The sequence below is a fragment of the Leucoraja erinacea genome, chromosome 15, assembly GCF_028641065.1.
Source record: "Leucoraja erinacea ecotype New England chromosome 15, Leri_hhj_1, whole genome shotgun sequence".
Classification (NCBI taxonomy): Eukaryota; Metazoa; Chordata; class Chondrichthyes; order Rajiformes; family Rajidae; genus Leucoraja; species Leucoraja erinaceus.
This window is the reverse complement of record NC_073391.1, coordinates 20,642,075-20,658,824: the sequence shown is the minus strand read 5'-3', so window position 1 is coordinate 20,658,824 and position 16,750 is coordinate 20,642,075. Positions and strand designations below refer to the sequence as shown.

The window sequence follows — 16,750 nt, the reverse complement described above, 5'->3', positions numbered from 1 at the left end:
TCAGTCAACATGAGAAAGGGATAGTATTTAGACCAATAAGTACGTTGCAAGGCAATGCAACACTGGTATGATAGTACAAGTCTTCAGTACTAAATTCTATCTTGAAAAGCCTGAAATCTTTACTTCAACTAAGTGACTGCAGTCAGGGACACACCAGAGCAGACTGAAGAAATATGTAATGACAAGTTTATACCACAATTGTTCACAGAGCCAACTAATGAAGAGGATATACCTGTACAAGTCAACAGTGAGTTGAATTGGAATGTCACCCATACTTCAGATTACAAAATAAACACAGCTGAAAACCAAGCAGTTAGAAATTGAGAAAGTAAGTAATGTACGTTTACCTGATATTTTTAATCTAAATGTCAGAAACCTTGGTCAAGAGTTCTATATAGAGGACTCTTTGGAATAAAACGTTAGGTTAACAGAAGAATTACTCAAAGTCTAAGCTCTCCCCAGTCAAGTTTTAATGCATCCATTTTCTTCCTATATAAAAATTAATGTTCTACTGAAAGAGTGCAATATTATAATTTTGTTTTGGCATCCATCTTTGCTTGTACATGTATTTTATGAACCTATATCAATGGCATTATATTTCCATCTTGTGACTAATTCACGCAAATGATTGTACAGTATTTGCATTTTATATTTTGAATAATACCAAATATCTTCTGTTTATTTAATGAAGCACTATTCAGTTGATCCATGATGTAAAATATGCTCTAGATTTTGCTTCCTTGTTTCATCTGATTTTGATTATTCATATCGACTTGCTTCCAGCAAGCTCGTGGTCACCTCTTAAAATAGAATTTACCTAACTGTTTGATTCCCAGCCTCTATAATAAGAACACAAAAGAAGAATGGACAGAGAACATGAGACAAACTTGTTTTTGCAAACTTCAAAGCCAAGCTTCTTAAGATTTCCCTTGATGTGGTTTAAACATTACATAATATCGTACTATATTGCTTTGTAGGATGTCATAGCCTTCGGACAATGTCATTATTGTGGAGTTTGCTAGTTGTTGGGTATAAAAGTTATTCAAACTTACCAATTAAGTAATGCACTGGAAAGTAGGCAACATGAAAAGTGGAGCTCATCATTAAGGATGCATGTTTTATTAAATATTTCCATAATGACAATTTCTTCATGACTAATGAATTTTCCATCAGTTGTATAAAATAAGGTGATATACTGGATTTGTCACATTACCTCTCCCTAACCATTGCTTTCAGCTGCAAATGAGCTTGTGTTGCACTCAACATTTTGCTTTCATTGGGTCTTTTCACGGGATCCATCCAAGCCGGGTAACCCTTTGGTTCTTGATCTTTGAAGTGCGCATAGAAGTTTTCAAAAGTAATGGTGATCTTTTCCTTAAGTTTAAGCCTGTAATTGATAAATATTAAACAAGACCCATCAATGAAAATGCTGAGCAATGAATCAAGTCATGCAATAGACAGAAACAGTTTGGATTCCATCTTTAGTCTTTGTTTATATTTGTCCTTCCCCAGTAGATTGGTTGATGGTTGTGAACTACTTACCAGCACCCAATATTATAAATAGGTTTAAAAAAAAAAAATCATATTAGACTGATATTTTACATTAGAACTGCAGAGCAGTATAGTGGCACAGCTGGTAGAGCTGATGTAGCGCTCACAACGCCAGAGACCCAGGTTCGATCCTGACCTCAGGTGCTATCTATGTGTAGTTTGCACGTTCTCCTTGTGACCGCGTGGGTCACTTCTGGGTCCTGTGGTTTCCTTCCACATAGCAAAAACATGTGGGTTTGTAAATTAATTGGCCTCTGTGAATTGCCCCAAGGGAGTGGATGCAAAAGTGGGGTAACCGAGAACCAGTGTGAATGGGTGATCAATTGCCAGATTGACTAGGTGGGCTAAAGGTCCTGTTTCATGCTGAATCTTTAATTCCACTGAAGATGGACACTAAAAGCTGGAGTAACTCAGCGGGTCAGACAGCATCTCTGGAAAAAAGGAATAGATGACTTTTTGGGTCGAGACCCTTCTTCAGGCCAGCATCTGCAGTTCCGTCCTACACTTTAATTCCACTGATAATTTCAATTACACATTTTGCTCATCATATTTTTCACATAATACCGATATCTACACAGATTATTAGGAAAATAAAATTGAATTATAACTACAAACTACTCGGGGTCCTATGTGTAATATGATGTCCAAAATCCAGGGTATTACTTATTCAATCTTATTTGTCTACCTCCTACTTATTCAATCAATGTATATTAACACATACCTGAGCAGAAGATGATAGAACTCATTTGTAGCAATAAATCGTTTCAAAAATCGAGTTAGAACCGTCAATAACACTTCCCTGAAGTATAGAGCAATAAAATAAGAATATTATTGCATGTTATATAATTATATCCGTAAGCAATGATTCTCAGTTATAATGCATGGGACTACACGTTTCTGTACTAAAGTCATTACTGTATGCTTGATTATATTTGCCTTCTCAAGTCAATATATGATAGGTTATAAGTTATTACACAGGAGGGTTTGAAGACCACTACTCTTGGTACAAATACCTGTACTAATAACATGACCAATGAAAGAGAAAACATGGGAAAAACTTAGAGATAATTACTTCTTAGAGATAGGGAAGAAAATAAAATATATCAATTTTAAACAGTGCCTACCAAAAACATTTGGCCACAATCTACTTAGAACACCTTACTAATTACTTCGTGAAGAGTAATGACTGTGATAATAAGAGGTGAAAGAAAGTCAAATGCAGCAGAGTAAAAGAAAGTGAATAAAATGGCAGAAGTTGAAGTGTTGATTAACCATAAAATTAAGGAGACAGGAGAGCATTTGTCACTTCCCCAGTGGCTGTACCGATGACTTAACAGAAGACTTTTCTTCTGTATAGGTTTTATTAACTTTTTATATATGCATTTTTAATAAAGCAAAAAAAACTTGATTTTTATAACCTGCAAAAGGCTTGTAAATACTAGTCATGGCTTTCTATACATTGATACTTAGCTAATTTCTTGGCGTACAAATGGACTTCAGTCCGAGGTCTTACTCCGCAACAATGATTAGTGGCCTTTGTGGAAATATGTCAATTCATGAACACCAGCTGTAGTAAAATCCAAGGAGTAGGAATATCAAAAGCTTGCTCTGGCTTCATAAATCTAGTAGACGAAGTGTCCCAAAATGACACCTTTCCATGTCCAGAGATGCTGCCTGAACCCCTGATTTATTCCAGCACTTTGTTTTTTTTTGTAAACCAGCATCTGCAGTTTCTTGTGCCTAAATCTGGCAGAAAATGGTGCCACAAAAAGCAGCACAAAAAGCAGGAGACAGTATACTAGACTATACAGATTTCAGCTGACTTCCCAGCTAGTAAATCTCCACATCCTCATTGAAAATTCACAAAATTTACCATCAGTTGCATGAAATAAAGCATAAATTACATGCTTGCTTCTTTTTGAAAATAATTTACACTGTAGAAAAATTGTGCAGACCCTCACCTTGTTACATGACCTCTGCCAGTAGGGTCGTTAGCCTGGAAAAGCTGCTTGAGAGTGTAAAATCCACCAGATCGAATCTTTTCATGCAGGAGATATTGAAGCTGGGGAAAAGGCAGTACTACATTAGGCTGAATAAGATGCTACATATAGCTACAGTCTGAAGTAGGGTTCCCACCCAAGACGTCGCTTGCCCTGAAGATAGGTCTCGACCCGAAACGTCACCCATTCCTTCTCTGTCAGAGATGCTGTTTGTCCCATTCAGTTACTCCAGAATTTTGTGCTTATCCATGTCCTCCATTCTGACCCACGGAGTTAGTTTAGTTTGATTTAGTTTGTTGTCACGTGTGTCGAGATACAGTGAAAAGATTTTTTATTGTGCTCTGTTCAGTCAGCGGAAAGACTATACCCGGTTACAATTAAGCCATCCACAGTGTACATATACAGGATAAAGGAAATTACGCTTAGTGCAAGATTAAGTCCAGTAACATCTGATTAAAATGCATGACAGATGCAGTTTAATGTGGATAAATATGAAGTTATCCACTTTGGTAGCAAAAACAGGAAGGCAGATTACCATCTAAATGGTAGGTAAACACAAATGCTGGAGAAACTCAGCGGGTGTGGCAGCATCTATGGAGCAAAGGAAATAGGCAACGTTTCGGGCCAAAACCCTTCTTCTATCTAAATGGTGTCAATTTGGGAAAAGGTGAAGTACAACGGGATCTGGGGGTCCTTGTTCATCAGTCAATGAAAGTAAGCATGCAGGTGTAGAAGGCAGTGAAGAAAGTTGGTCTTTATAACACGAAGAGTCGAATATAGGAGCAAAGAGGTCCTTCTGCAGTTGTATAGGGCCCTAGTGAGACCACACCTGGAGTATTGTGTGCAGTTTTGGTCCCCTAATTTGAGGATGGACATTCTTGCTATTGAGGGACTGCAGCGTAGGTTTACAAGGTTAATTCCCGGGATGGTGGGACTGTCATATGCTGAGAGAATGGAGCGGCTGGGCTTGTATATTCTGGAGTTTAGAAAGATGAGAGGTGATCCTATTGAAACATACAAGATTCTTAAGGGTTTGGACACGATCGAGGCAAGAAACATGTTCCCGATGTTGGGGCAGTCCAGAACCAGGGGCCACAGTTTAAGAAAAAGGGGTAAGCCATTTAGAATGGAGACGAGGAAACACTTTTTCTCACAGAGATTTGTGAGTCTGTGGAGTCAGAGGGCGGTGGAGGCTGGTTCTCTGGATACTTTCAAGAGAGAGCTAGATAGGGCTCTTAAAGATAGCGAAGTCATGGGGATATGGGGAGAAGGCAGGAACGGGGTACTGATTGGGGATGATCAACCATGATCACATTCAATGGTGGTCGGTGCTGGCTCGAAGGGCCGAATGGCCTACTCCTGCACCTCTTGTCTACTGTCTATAGTCCGAGGGCCTCCAGTTACTCCAGTACTTTGTGTTCTATGCTACTTATAAAACCTTATTCTGCCGTTGACAATTTAATTTGCGCTTTCTCCCAACACTCCTTCACAGACAAAAAGGTCTTTAAGCAAATCCACAGCAGCTATAATCTGAAACAAGCTATTTGTACATACTATGAATGGGGCAACGTGACATAAATTTAAATGTTATGAGCATTAATGAAGTGCAAAGCGCTGATGCACTTTGCACTCCTATCTTACGCGAAAAGCACAAAACATCACATCAGCAGAATGTACAACTCAGATTAAATCAAATAAATAACCTATTTTTAAGGAATGTGATTGCACAGATATTTGGCAAAAAAAAAGCATCATAAGAGTCTGCACATTTCTTAACCTGCTCCAAAAATAAATATTTAAGAGCTCAAGAGTCCTTTTCAAACCTGTCACCTTGTAAATCATGCAATGGTACAGGTACTTATATGTGTCTGTATGTGGTGGAGTCTTATGACTTTTGCAATTGGTTGATTTAATAGTAACTGAAAGGTTGTTAATTTTTTTGGGAGGCTGAGACTGATAATAAAATGGAACATTTGCTCTGACAACCGAATCAAAGTAAAAATAACTTAAGTAAAAGTAAAACAATACTTTATTTGGCTTGACCAAACCAATTGTTTTGAATTTATGTAATGACAATTAACCTTCAGGTTGAGATCATCTAAGCTTGATTTGAGCAAATTGTTGGACAAAGTAAGCAAGCATTTGCAATCTGTCCGGCTGATGTAGTTGGCTTTCACTTTGTTTAGTTTAGTTTAGAGATACAGCATGGAAGAAGCCCCTTCATCCCAACGAGTCCGCGCTGACCAGTGATCCCCGTACACTAGTTCTATCCTACAGACTAGGTACAATTTACAGAAGCCAGTAACCTACAAACCTGCACCTCTTTGGAATGTGGGTGCAAACCCACACAATCACAGGGAGAACATACAAACTCCGTACAGTTAAACAACACCTGTAGTCAGGATCGAACCCGGGTCTCTGCTTCTTGGACTCCAGCCCGGCCAGGGACAGCAAATACGTTCCTGTAGCAGGTTCTGAGCCTGATGTCTAGTATATTGGCCTCCTCTCCCCACCTCCCCCACCTCAATATAACACTGCATGGAGACCAATTATAGGTATTTCATTACGGTACTGGTTTTATTTTCAGAAGGTTCCAATGGTTTTGAACCATAGGATGCCTGTCACTTGTAAGTATCCCCCTTCAGAGGTTTGCAGCCAAACTGAGAGTTTTATGATAGCTGCATTTGTCTCTATTTAGATAGGTAAGGACAGCTGAGATGTCAATTCTGCATTGCGATTATTTCCAGCTTAAAAGTGGTCTTTATTGAAGAGGAGGCCTGTTTCTACTGCTTTACAGAAGTCTCAGATAATGGCTTGTGTATTTTTGCAGAGTATGGTGTGGGTCTGAGCCTAACGGATAGATCTCAGGGATCAAGCCTTCAGCTGCAGTGCAAACACTGCTTCTGAGCTGTCATTATAAGCGGCAGAGAGAAAGGAATCAGTCAGAGTGTCTGCTCTTGTTTGGCACCTGGTGATTCTCCTGGCAGTAAGTGTGACAAAGCTGGATATCTGAAATAAGAATAGAAAATCCTGGTCTGTCATTGCCAAAGCAACGATGTACTTGTCTCTGAATAGATGGGATTAGATTCTTCAATTCTGTGGACCGAATCAAATTTGCTGTGCAGGTGAAAACCATTAAATGAAACAGCTGCAAGGCCACAGTAAGTCAAGTACATTATTGAAAAGAAAATCCATTCTGAGGTTTGGAAAAAAAACAATTGACCTGGAATTTATGGTGGGATGAACAGGACTTGCTGTAGCAATAGAGGAAATCTAACAGCAGCTTCTATGTATATGATACCATATGATATGATACGATACAATTTTATTTATGCCAGGAGGGAAATTGATCTGCCAACAGTCATAAAAAACAAGATACATGAAACGTCTCGATCCGAAACGTCACCCATTCCTTCTCTCCAGAGATGCTGCCTGTCCCATTGAGTTACTCCAGCATTTTGTGACTACCTTTGATTTAAACCAGCATCTGCAGTTCTTGCCTACACCTAAAAAAAAATATCTTGTTGAGAAATACTGTAGGGTGTAACAATAAACCATGTAATTTAAAAAGAGCACTCACCTCATCGATTTTCAGTCTCATCTGTGTCCCAGGCCTTGACACCACTGTTTGAGCATCATGATCAACTGTTCTAGGGTCACAAACCCATGGCTTTTCTAACAAATTCAAAAGTCATGATCATTATCACGTACAAGGTTATAAAATCATGAATTGAAGACTTTTCCTGTGAATAAAATGCATCTTTTCAATTCTATCGTTTTAAATTCTGCTTCTCCAACTCGATCTTTATATATTTTCTTTTTCTTAAATGTCATTGTCATAAGCATGTGAAGTACATCTGCTTGCTTTTTTTTTTCAGGGTTATTCATCATTCATTCTCACCAAAGAGGGCAGATATTAATCAATCCCTCTCGATCGACATCAGCGTTTAAAGGACTGGGCCATGGTGACAACTCAGTCAATGGTTTTTCTCTCTTTCCCATTGCATAAAATGAAAGGAGGAAAAGGAAACATGAACAAAAAACACAAAAGGACATGGGCCCCAGAACTTCCTGCCAGTAAAGATATGCCTGTGTTGCAGCTGATCCACGTGGTAAGTCTAAACTTGCCTTTACTGGAGATAGACACAAAAGGTTGGAGTAAACTCAGCGGGACAGGCAGCATCTCTGGAGAGAAGTAATGGGTGACGTTTCGGGTCGAGACCCTTCTTCAGTTTACCTTTCCTGGATCTACTGGTGTCAGCTTCATGAACAATGCTGTACCAAACCTCATCTGTTAGACCGCATATAATGGCAAAGCACCACATGTGCAGGTTTAAGCAAGGGCTGCGTAGGAAGGAACTGCAGATGCTGGTTTACACCAAAGTTGGACACAAAATGCTGGAGTAACTCAGCGGGGCAGGCTGCATTTCTGGATAGAAAGAATGGGTGATGTTTCGGGTCGAGACCCTTCTTCAGACTGTGGCGGGATCAAGCCTCCTCAATGAAACTGATGCAAAATAACTTGCCATCTCGCCTGGTTGGCAGTCACAAACTGTGAATGTTTCAAAAGTAATTAAAAATTGAAATACAAAAAAAAACAAACATACTTGGGGGCCAAAAAAAAACTTCAAAAGATTTATTGAGTTAATTCAAAAGAAAGAGAACTTTTCAGTGAATTACGCACATCTCCCGCAACCTTTTTCCACTCACATAAAATAGATATTGTTCCTCCACCAGGCTGACCTTTTACAGAGAAGGGTTTCGGCCTGAAACGTTGCCTATTTCCTTCGCTCCATAGATGCTGCTGCACCCGATGAGTTTCTCCAACTTTTTTGTGTACCTCTGACCTTTTACAGATCTTTGAGAAGAATTCTCCAGGCAAAAGCTGGCAATTACGGTAATGCACCATTGTGGTATTTTAGAGACACCTGGCAGTACAGCAGAACCAGGAAGAAATGCAGCAAAAGAGCAGCATACAGAAGTTGGAGCTGTTAGATAACACGTGTGGGATTCCTCAACTTGATGGCATATCTATTTGAACGAAAATGGAATCTTGCTAGGTACATGTGACAATGTTGCCAGTACATGTGGAAAAACATTGGCAGCTCCCCCTGGACTCCTGACACTTCTGCATAAAGCCTAAGCCACAGGCTCTCATCTGCTCGGATCTCCAGAAGACAGGGAGAATTCCAAATACGATGAACACAGAAGACTGCAGATATTTGTTGCACATTTTTGTTCTAGTAAGTGTATGCCTCAAACTTTATGTTAATTTCTATGTAATGATTTAGATGTGATTTACATTCCTTGCTTTTTACTTCCTACCTTGCTGCCTATGAGAATTCTTCAGTTTAATCAGCTACAACTGCCTGCCTATGGCAGAGGAGGCAACCATTTGGCCAATTAGATAGACACAAAATGCAGGAGTAACTCAGCAGGACAGGCAGCATCTCTGGAGAGAAGGAATGGGCGACTTTTAGGGTCGAGACCCGTCTCCAGTCTGAAGAAGGGTCTTGACCCGAAATGTCACCCATTCCTTCTCTCCTGAGACGCTGCCTGTCCTGCTGAGTTACTCCAGCATTTTGTTTCTATCTTCGGTGTAAACCAGCATCTGCAGTTCCTTCCTACACATTTGGCCAGTTAGGCCAATATCAGTTTCTATCATTTTTTTTTTTTGCCACATCCCCGCAGCATGTTCTCTGTTACATGTTCAGCTATTACCCTTCAACATTTTTGACACTTACCTACAGTAAGAAGCAATTGACACTCTCCAAACATCCATCCACCGTGTCTTTGGGATTTGGGAGAAGACGGAAAACTCCATGGGGAGATCATGCAAATTGTTTACAGGTAATAGCCAAGGTAGCATTGGACCTGGGTGACTGGAGCTGTGAGGCAGCTGCACAGACTTCTGATCTGCACATCTATCTGAAGCTGATACTGCAGAAGTCCATGTTCCAGATGCTTCTCAATGGAGCTTCAGGGCATTTATGTTTTCACCCAGAGAGTTGTATTTAATCTGTGGAATGTTTCACCCAGGGAGTTGTAAATCTGTGCAATTCTTTGCCAATTGCTGGCCAATTTAATGAATGTTTTCAAGAGAGAGTTAGAATTAGCTCTTCTGGCTAGAGGAATCAAGGGATATGGGGCAAAAACAGGAACAGGGTACTGATTTTGGATGATCAGCCATGATCCTATTGAATGGTGGTGTGGCTCGAAGGGTCGAATGGCCTACCCCTGCACCTATTTTCTATGTTACTATGTTGAGTGCCAGAGAAAAGCAGTAGACATAGGTTAAATTTTAATTGTCAGTAAATTATATGCTGCAGTTGAACTGGCAGTTCTTTACATGCACTGCAGATTAGTTCTTTCATGTACAAGAGGGGGGTGATGCAGAGCAGAGGCATAACCTCAGTCTTGGTAATAATTAATTTATGTAAGCATTTGTATATGTGCAAAGAAAAAGGACACAAGTGCTGGAGTAAAGGGCCTGTCCCACGAGCATGCGACTGCATGCGGCAAGCACTACCAAACTGGAAGCGGGGGCCGCGCGGAGGTCAAGTGAGTGACCTGAAGCTCGAGCGAAGTCCGCGGGAAGTTCGCACGTGACGTACGGCGTCAAGTCGCTGCATACGGCTTCGAGACGCTGCGTACGGCGTCGAGGCGCTGCGTACGGCGTCGAGGCGCTGCCGCGCGAATTTTGCGGGCCGGCAAGGCGGCTGCGGGCCGGCAGGCCGTTGCCGCGCAGAATTTTTTAACAGTGTCAGTTTTTTGGAGCCCCGCGCAATGTCGGGACCAGCTCCGCACAACTCCATACGGCTCCGGCGATCGAAGTGGGACTGGACCCGCGAGGCCGTACGGCTCAAGCAACCACATTAGGTCGCGCTTGCCACATGCAGTCGCATGCTCATGGGACAGGCCCTTAACTCAGCAGTTCAGGCAGCATCTCTGGAGTATATGCATAGATGACGTTTCGGGTTCCGAAACATCGCCTATGCATGTTCTCCAGAGATGTTGCCTGACTTGCTGAGTTACACCAGCACTTTATGTCCTTTTATAGCTTAGTTTAGAGAGTTTAGAGATACAGTGTGGAAACAAGCCCTTCGGCCCACCATGCCTGTGCCGACCAGCGATCCCCTACACTAGCACTGTCCTACATGCTAGGGAGACTTGACATTTTTTACCAAAGCCAATTAACCTACAAACCTGGATGTCTTTGGAGTGTGGGAGGAAATGGAACACCCGGAGAAAACACATGCAGACACGTGGAGAGTGTACAAAGTCAATACAGATAGGACCCATTGTCAGGATTGATCCCGGGTCTCTGGCACTGTAAGGCAGCAACCACCTCGCCACATTTGTGCAAACCAACATCTGCAGTTCCTTGTTTCTACAGCTATAAGCGTGATATGCGTTTAGTATGCACTTCAAAAGGCATAAAAGTTTAATTCCAGTGTACATCCTCATTCAATTATAATCATCCTGCAACCTATTCTGTTCATACATAACCGCATCTTTTTTTTTATTTACAGAAACATGCAAAGTTCAGGGCATTGACACTTACAAAATACGAAAATGAAGGACAAAAGATTTATGTTGTGGGGGCAGCAAAGCTGATTGCTTCATTTTAGTTGGTTTGTAGTCGTCCATTAACTCCAGAAAAAAAAAGAGTTGGCAAGCACAATTTATTGCTGACCATTGGGTATGATTCACAAATACACCGTGGTGTTCCTGCATTATTCAGTAGAAGAGTGAGTGCCAGCTAATCTCTAAGGGTTATCCGACAACACCATTAGAAAATCTTGATAGTATTTCAATTTAAGCATGTTTTGTAAATAGACCAATCCTAGTAGCCTGTGCACAACCTTCGGAAGGGGCGAGCATAAATTCACCAGGATCAGGAGGCATTTGAAAATTAGAACTTTACAGCTTTTCCTTCCAAATGTTCTGAGATTTGATCCTTTATACTTGATCATATGGGATATAGATTCAAATTTCAGATGGGGCCGTGGTCAGATACATGGCTGGGAATATTAAATTTATTGAATGGTGACACTTAATTCAAATTATCATTAAAATTTCATTTAATATTGCCACTTACTGAGATTTAGCCAGCGATCCAGCTTCCTCCAGGTGTCCAGCTGCTCCATCTTGTGCCTTTTCATTGCATTTTCTAATGCAGATCCACATTCACCACTTTCAGATGCATTTTCAGTAAATTTTGATACCATCCTACTATTTTTAAGTTTCTGTGAACCAAATCTTTCACTGCCCAGTCCTCTGCTTGACAGCGTAGAAACACCCTGTACTGAAACCGTTTCAGGATCACCCAGCCTCGACAGAGGATGTTGTAAGTCGGGAAACCTGGATGAGAGACCTAAATATGAAGCTGATCTAGTAATACTTACCTTAGCCATTTTAGTTGCCTTTATCTGAACAAGTACTAAATCACCATGATTGAAAAAACATTGCTCCCTGAGCAACAAAATAGGAACTAGCCACAGCAACAACTCACTGTTACTATGGGCAACATCAATTCAATAGTTCTGAAAGGAATTAGCTGCAGGGGAGCTTTGGCTGAATGACCAAATTAAACATAGTCCTGCTAATACGGTTTAATGGTGTGTCATTAACAGAGAACTCAATAGTTTGGAGCTGTCTGTCACTCTTTTGTTCTTCCTTGAACAAAAGGATTTGTTTACTTGTCCTTCTTGTGCTATTATTTCGTATATTTTCATCAGTTCTTGAAAGTAACCACACTGTGCTCATGATTATAAACAATTTTCACCTTCAGAAGTTTTCCCTTAAAAAGACCACTGTAATATCTCGTAAAGAAAAATACAAAGTCCCATTCAAATATCACCCATTTTAAAAAAAAAACATGCAGTGCTGGAGTAATTCAGCGGGTCAGGCACACCCTGGAGAACATGGATAGGAGACATTTCTGGTCGGGACCCTTCTTCAGACTGTTACACCAGCACGTGTAGGAAGAAGGGTCTCGACCAGAAACATCGCCCATTCCTTCTCTCCAGAGATGCTGCCTGTCCCGCTGATTTACTCCAGCTTTTTGTGTCTATCTTCTGTTACACCAGCACTTTGTGTTTTTATTTAAAAACCAGCATTTGCAGCTCCTTGTATCCAAACATCATCTGTTGTTTTCTACCAACAAAGACTATCTAGTTGGCATGGATGCGTTGGGCTGAAGGTCCTGTTTGAATTTGTAAGCTGTATGACTGTGAATATGACAAATTAAATTCCTATAAGGCCTTTACCTTCTCTGTCTCTGTTAATTATTTAATGTGCACTACCATGACCTTTTCAATAACACAGGCAGTATTTTGCTATCCAAACTCTATGGTCTTAAAACTTTGCTTTGTCTTGATTTCAACTCAAAGAGTCTGGCACAAAGACCTGAAAGAGGCAGGAGCGAACTTTAAAAATAATCATGTTTTGCCAAACACAGTGCTGGGCTAATTCAACGGGTCAAATAGCATCTGTGAAAGGAATTTTGGTTATTTCAAAAATAAACTTTATTAAGTTTACTTTATTAAATAGGAATTTTTAAATATATAAAATGAAAATTGGAAAAACTCTTCATATATTCTCAGTGACTAAACACACAGTGTCCTCAAACAGAACCCCCTTGCCTGTGCCCCTTGCCTCTCATGTGGCCTCCTGGGGTGGTAAAATTGGTATCACTTCCCTTTTTCAGAGGTGGCTCCAGTGGACTTTGCAGATATGCAATCAGCTAAATTATCTGACTATGCTTTTGCAAAAGCGAGGTCACAATTGATTTGATAAAGCTGAAAATTGCTGCGTTCAAATTAAAATTATCTGTGGCTCATGCTTCATATTGTGTCTTCAGAAACAAAAAAATAAAATGTCAAATAGTATAAACAATGTCCAGCGATGGAAGGACCATAAACGGTAGTCCTCCCCTACAGAGCCTTCACATTGGCTGCACCAAGTGTGTCCCCCAATGTGTACTCCTGCAGTCTGGAATGAGCCAGTCAACAACATTCTTGGAAATCTTGCCATGGTGGGAGACCAATAAGTTTTGGGGCAGGCGCAAGAGCATCTTTCACTGAGTTGATGGTCTTCCAGCAGCCTTTAATACCCATTTCCCAACGTGTCCTTCGGAACAGCCCATTAATCAGTGTCCTCTGGTACGGAGCTGTTTGAGATGAACTGTGACAAGGACCCTTGCATCCTTCTCCAGACTCTCTTCACTGTGGAGGGATAAATAGGTGATGCTTCGTATTGGAATCCTTCTTCAGCCTGATTATAGTTTGGGGGGAGAACGCCGGAGAAAAGAGGTGGGTGCGAGACAAGTCCAGAAAATGATAAATGAATATTGGTGACAGTGTGAATGTGGGGAGGAGTTAATTGGCAGATGGATGGAGTAAGTGACAAAATCTAGGAATGAAAAGAAGACAAAAGGGTGTCAGATAAGGAGAGAAGAGGAGTGAAATGTAAAGCTAGTTGGAGTGATATAGGCAGGGCCGGATTTACCTATAAACTAGACAAGTTTAAGCTTAGGGCCTCGATGTCTAGGGGGGCCTCCGGCCAAGGCAGGACACCTGCCGTTCAACTCTGGGCGGGCCCCCCCTCTCTATCTATCTCCCTCTCTCCATCTCCCCCCGCTATCCGTATCCGAGCCTCCGGGCTCCGCTTGCTCCTCATCCGCCGGCACGACAGGCCGCCTTGCACACGCGCATTGCTGCGGCCTGTGCGTCCTCCCCCTGCACATGCGCACAACCATGGTCAGCACATCATCGGCCGCCTTGCGCATGCGTACTGCAACGGCAACTCGTCGGCGCTGGACACTTTCTCCCTCGCTTTGAATTGTGGGAGATTTGGCCGCCATGGCTGTCCGGTCGCTGCCTCGCCGCCAGCGCTGAAAACCAACGCGGAGGGGGCCCCACAAGTGGAACAGCTTAGGGCCTCTCTTCGTCTAAATCCGGCCCTGGATATAGGTGAAAGGGAGGTGGGATAGTGGGAAAAATGGCTTCAGACCAGGATGGGAAGGGGCATAGGAAAATGAGAGGGTAAGGAGGGTATTATATTACTTAAAATTGGAAAATTCAATGTTCATAATGTTAGGCTGTACGCTTCCAAAGTGGAATATGAGGTGATGTTTCTCCAGTTTACATGTGGCATCACTCTGGCAATAGAGGAAGTTCAGGACTGTGCCTATCCATTGCCTCCACATATTGCTGTCTGACCTGACCCGCTGAGTTACTCCAGCACTTTGTATTTTGACCTACATCCCTCACTCTGGCTTTACATTTTATCTCTCTTCACTCCTTGTCTGCCACCCTTTTGTGTCCTTGCCTCCTTAACTCGAGTTATGTGTATTTCACCTCTGGCAGATATATTCAAACAGCTAAATAATCTGACAATGCTTTTGCAAAAACGAGGTCACAATTATTTTGATAAAGCTGAAAATTGCTGCGTTCAAAATAAAGTTCTCAATGGGTCATGTTTCATATTGTATCTTCAGAAACAAAACAAAAAAATGTCAAATAGCATAAACAATCAATCAGTATAATTTAACTACGTTAGAAACAAGATTATACAATTAAATTCCACATGAACAGCTTAAGGGTTAAAAATGGACACAGAATTCATTTTTTGAAAACATGAGTCTAGCTACAATGAAGCTAAACTGGTTGAATTATTGTGCAATTGCAGAAAAAACCCTAAATGTTCTAAGATTAGCTTTTCTTGCCTTTGGTGCAGCGGAGAATGTTGGAGAATATCCTGCTCTTTGTTTTTCAGTGCAGCATACTTGTTCAAAACTGGATTGACTGCCATGATGCAACTGACTAAGTGTAGGAACTGACCAGACATTGGGAATAACTGGTGGATTATGCTGACAATAATTATACCAAATACAGGTAAACTGGTTCAACAGAATTAGGCTCAGGTAGCTCATGTAACCACAAATTACTTACGAGAAAAACAATAGTCCCATTTGCAGTTTCTCTTCACTTTTTATTATTCCATTTAACCTTTTTGTCGCTGGCTCATGTTGTTTTTAAGATGTTGGATGTTACTGGGGATGAAAAGCAGATGACATATTAACCCTCTTTGGGATATTTTCCATGTTAATAAAGGTAAATAAAAACAAATTGTACTATTATTTAACAAAGGGAATGTGATTGGGTGTGTAACATGACAAAAAAGGCAGGCATAACTGGGGCCATGCGAGTGCCCATGGCTACACATTTAACTTGGAGAAAGAAATCAAAGGTGCAGTTGTTGAGGGTGAAGACCAGCTCCACCAGGCACAAGAGAGTGTTGGTGGAAGGAAACTGATTGAGCCTCTTGCAAGCAAGAACCAGAGGGCCTTGAGACCTTCCTGGTGGGGGATGGAGGTGTAAAGAAATTGGACGTCCATGGTGAAGATGAGGCAAGGGTGGCCTGGAGTTTGAAAGCTACTGAAGAGTTGAAGGGCGTGTGAGGTGTCCCAAATGTAGATGGAAAGACATTGGACAAGGGGAGGGTAAGAAGGAATCAAGGTTTATGGAGATGAGTTCTGTGAGGTACAAACAAGCAGAAACAGGCAGAAACAATGGGTCTGCCAGGCCATTCACAATCCTGTTTGTGAATTTTGGGAGGAAGATAGAAGCGGGCAGTATGGTGCTGGGGAATGATAAGGTTGGAGGCTGTGGACAAGGGATGGCCAAAGGTGTTGAGATCAGAAACAGGCTGGGAGATGATAGCCTGGTGCATGACTGTGGAGTCATGATCAAGCAAGCGTCAGGTATGAGGGGGTGTCCAAGAGCTGGCATTTGGCCATAACATGGTAAAGGTTAGTCTGGCAGACTACAACGGCACCTTCATTGTTGGTGGGTTTAATGAGAAGATTGGGATCCCGCATTCACCCCCCACCCCCCCCATGATACTACTGCATTGGAGCTACCTCCTAAACTTGTACAGAACGCATTGATTTCATTGACTTTGCCATTAACTTCCACCCTGTCATCATATTCACTTGAACTATCTGTGACACTTCTCTCCCTTATCTTGATCTCTTGGTCTCTGTCACAGAGGACAGGCTATCGAGTGACGTCTACTATAAACTTACCGACCTGGACTACAATTCCTCCCTGCCTCTTGCAAAGACGCTATCCCCTACTCTCAATTTCTTTGTCTCTGCGGCATCTGTTCCCAAGATTAGTTTTTTCCATGCT

General features: G+C 41.6%; 2 protein-coding genes across 2 annotated transcripts in view; both read right to left on the bottom strand.

Annotated features, from left to right (window-relative positions):
- The window catches only part of LOC129704022 (EF-hand calcium-binding domain-containing protein 6-like), a 33,274-nt gene extending 21,492 nt beyond the window's left edge, over positions 1-11,782 (bottom strand). The window contains exons 1-5 of the mRNA XM_055646843.1: positions 11,653-11,782; positions 7,132-7,226; positions 3,513-3,613; positions 2,273-2,350; positions 1,214-1,387 (exon numbers count right to left, since the gene is read on the bottom strand). Of these exons, the coding sequence (XP_055502818.1) occupies positions 1,214-1,387; positions 2,273-2,350; positions 3,513-3,613; positions 7,132-7,226; positions 11,653-11,782 (578 nt within the window). The remainder of the gene's footprint in view (positions 1-1,213; positions 1,388-2,272; positions 2,351-3,512; positions 3,614-7,131; positions 7,227-11,652) is intronic.
- The window catches only part of prdx3 (peroxiredoxin 3), an 82,418-nt gene that overhangs the window by 29,939 nt on the left and 35,729 nt on the right, over positions 1-16,750 (bottom strand). The window lies entirely within an intron of this gene.